General features: G+C 31.5%; 1 protein-coding gene across 1 annotated transcript; it reads left to right on the top strand.

Annotated features, from left to right (window-relative positions):
• Positions 1 to 479: 479 nt before the first annotated feature.
• Positions 480 to 3218, top strand: LOC127725928 (serine protease inhibitor Cvsi-2-like). The gene is made up of 3 exons (XM_052233232.1): positions 480 to 538; positions 2009 to 2125; positions 3097 to 3218. Exons 1-3 carry the CDS (start codon positions 502 to 504, stop codon positions 3186 to 3188), a joined length of 246 nt encoding a protein of 81 aa, XP_052089192.1. The 5' UTR covers positions 480 to 501; the 3' UTR covers positions 3189 to 3218.
• The last annotated feature ends 287 nt before the right edge of the window (positions 3219 to 3505 follow it).

Genomic DNA, 3505 nt, shown 5'->3' with positions numbered 1-3505 from the left:
GATCCTTAAAAGTTCAAAGGTTTATAACAAAGGCACTATCTTCTAAATACAATGGTACGGTGAAGTTACTGAATTTTAAAAAAGTTTGAATATCTAAAAATGACGTAAAACTTTTGGAGACTTTTTTGGGTTTTTTTTCAAACAGGTGAACGAGTCTCGAATTAATACAACACTGGTGGTAAATTTCAATGATTCATACAACTATCTTCCCTTTGTAGTGATCGGTAACTAACGTCCCATATGAGACGAAATATATTATTATCAAATTGGAAAAAAATGCTATGCTATTAATGAATATGCATGAAATATTTGCCACTGGTCGTTACAAATACACAGAATAAATTATCCTGAAGAGCGTGTTTAAATATTCTCAATACACCTATCAATAATCTGAAATCTTATCAGTGCCATGTTTTATTGGACCCTAGTCCGACAATAATTATTATGATATAAAGACGAAAGTCTTAAGATAACGCTCATTACTAACCTAACAGCAGGAAAATGAAGGTCGTTCTGTGTTTCGCATTAGTTTTCCTTGGTATGTAAATATTTAATTGTTGCTAAAACAGATAATTAAAATACAATAGCTTTGGCCGATCTTCTGAAATAAGCCTTTTGAAGTGCCCGTTAGTTTTCTAAAAATTGTTTTGTTTTCAGAATGATAATTATTGTTTCACTCTAGATTTTAAAATAATTTCATGATCCATAAAATACTGGCCAAGTTCATTTTTGACAGCGTTTGAATTTACCGTTTAAGAGTATACCCCTTAATATCTTTCAAAACTGAGGTTTGTTTTTCCGGATTTTATCTAAGGAACTACTTGACAGAGTCATTTAAGTGTTATGATCCTTAAATACAGGTCAAGTTCGATTTTGACAGTTTTGGCCTTTAACATTTAAGACTTATGCCACTTATGAATCTTGAAAATAGAAATTTCTTTGGTTCCATGATAATAAATAAAGTGCCGCTTAACAAAATCTTTTTTTAAATCTAAAATAATGTCACGGATTTGTCATTTACCAATCAATTTTTTTTTATTTTTTTTTTCTGTATGACAGTACATGTAAAAAATCTTTTTAAAGTTAAAGACAAAATATCATTGACAATAATATAAACGTGCCTAATATAAAAGCTCGATTTTCACATACTGGCCATTTTCTGTTCAAGAGTATGCTATGAGTGGGTTATCTGATACCCCTTGATCTCCTAATTCTAGTTTTTTTTCCCAATTCAAAGCTTTTCCTAAATTGATATTTTAAGATGGTAAACGTTTAATATACGTAAGGAATTCTTTTTTTAACAGAAAATTTATTAAAAGGCTTGAGAACACCGTGTATCATCATCACCGGATACAGGTACCCCAAGCAAAGAAACAAGGAAGGATAGCAAAACGTATCTATTCTATTCCCCGTATAGTAAAACACTATTCGCCGTACAATGTATCCGCTTTATTTACATGAACTTCTCTGAAAACAGTAGTTTATGTAGTAATACAGTGTTGTTCAAGCTTAAATATGATATAACTTTGTTCTACGAAAACGTAAAATGAATAGGATAAATGTGTTTTAACAAGTTTGAACTCGTCACATGCTTCTTTGAACAGGTACCACCCGGTCCGATTCTGACGATTTGAAGAGAAAGAAAGCCAATTAAGGATCACAATCAGCCCTAAATGGAAGTTACATTATTAAGAATCAGTATCACAAAATTTACTCGTCAGCAAAACGTATTATGTAATGAAAATAAGAAGAATTTGACCTTACCTGACTTCACATTTGTTTTTCCACCGCTTTGGGGGTATCTTTATCCGGTGGTGATGCTACACAGTTAAGAAATCATAAAACAAAAATACGTATGTTTGTTATATTCACTTAATTGTAGGATATGTGAACATTTAAATAAAATAATTTGTTTGTAACATACTAGCAACTTTTGGGAAATCATTTGTATTCAAGACAACAAACCATTACAGAATCAACAAAAAGCTAAATCCCCTTCATTTTATAGTTGCAGTTTACGCAGAGAATTGTAAACAAGCCGGGGACTGCTCTGTGACACAATGTTCTCAAGGATCATTGACTTGTATTGACCACAGATGTACTTGTGCAACCAACACCGGCAACGGTAAGATCTAAGAAAATTTTGTTCATTCGTACTAGTATTTTTTATTCTTCATTTACAAATGTAGATAATCTCACATTCCTAAGGAATAAATCAAACAGTCAGTTTAATTTGTATGAACCGGTTACTCTATAATATATTCCGCTTTAACTAATGAATCCTCAACCAAAATAAAAAAAATCTTCTGTACCAAAAAACTACATTGTTCTATTACAAAATTCATGCTCATATCAAAAATTGTGTTTCTTAATGTAGAGTAATTGAGTGAAAAATTTGAATCCAATACAGGAAAGTGACTATATCTATGAATTTCTTCACTATCTAGTACTTTTTTGAATATTTTTCAATATCTTCTAACGCAAAAAAAAAAGTAGCCAGCGAAACATATATTTGATCCTTAATTCATATCTTGTCAATGATTTATATAGAGGACATTTCACATTTGAATATCAAGAGACTGTTAATTATGTTTTACACGCAAACCGACGGAGATTTCTATTACAGTCAAAAAACATAATGTGTTATACAGTTGATTTTAGTTTAAGTCTTGTGGGACTGTACTGTCTATGCATGTTAACTAAGATTATCTAATTACATCAGATGATGTTGGTTTTACCTTAACAATGTGTTGAAGATCAGAGAGATTTTATATGAGATTATTTTTTTTTTCGGATTCAAAACAGTTTCCCTCTCAATCTTGTCTTCCATCTATGTTGAAAGTTTTGTGAAGATTTGTACGTGTCTAATGACTTATAAAATTTCAAAACATTCTAAATGCTACGGTTTTTCACCAAGGCATAGAAAGCCTTAACCAAAATTTTTATGGAATTTTCAGTTTTCAATGCTCTTCAACTTCCTTACAGATTTGGCCTACCAACTGTTTTGAAAAATACAGAGTATGTAATAATAATATACGACTTGCTGCATTTGCTTATAAAGAGGTGTTATTTTCACGGTATTTCTTTTATTTCTAGCTTGTACCATACGGGATGATTGTCATCAACATTGTCAAAAGCATGGAGGACGAGCACATTGTGTCGATGGAAGTTGTACTTGCCAACATTGAAGCGTTTTAATAAATATTCGATCTTAGTTATATTGGTTTTATACAATACTTATCTGGATATTATATTCTCTTTGTTACAGTGATTTCTCTTGGAATCTAAATAACAATTGTCCGCATTACTTTCTACTGCACTCATGATTATGTTGACTGCTATGGAATATATCTGTCGCAGATGACAATCAATATGTTCCACTCGTCGTAGCCATACTCCCACCCTCAATTCCTTGCTTTTGAATTCAGGCGACAGTATTTAACCGATGTTCAAATCTCGTAAATCGATTTAAAAGAGACAAATCACGGTAACACATGAAAACCGA

This window comes from Mytilus californianus, unplaced genomic scaffold (assembly GCF_021869535.1).
Source record: "Mytilus californianus isolate M0D057914Y unplaced genomic scaffold, xbMytCali1.0.p SCAF_15, whole genome shotgun sequence".
Lineage (NCBI taxonomy): Eukaryota > Metazoa > Mollusca > Bivalvia > Mytilida > Mytilidae > Mytilus > Mytilus californianus.
Note: the sequence above shows the minus strand (reverse complement) of the source record. Positions and strands in the feature narration are given on the sequence as shown.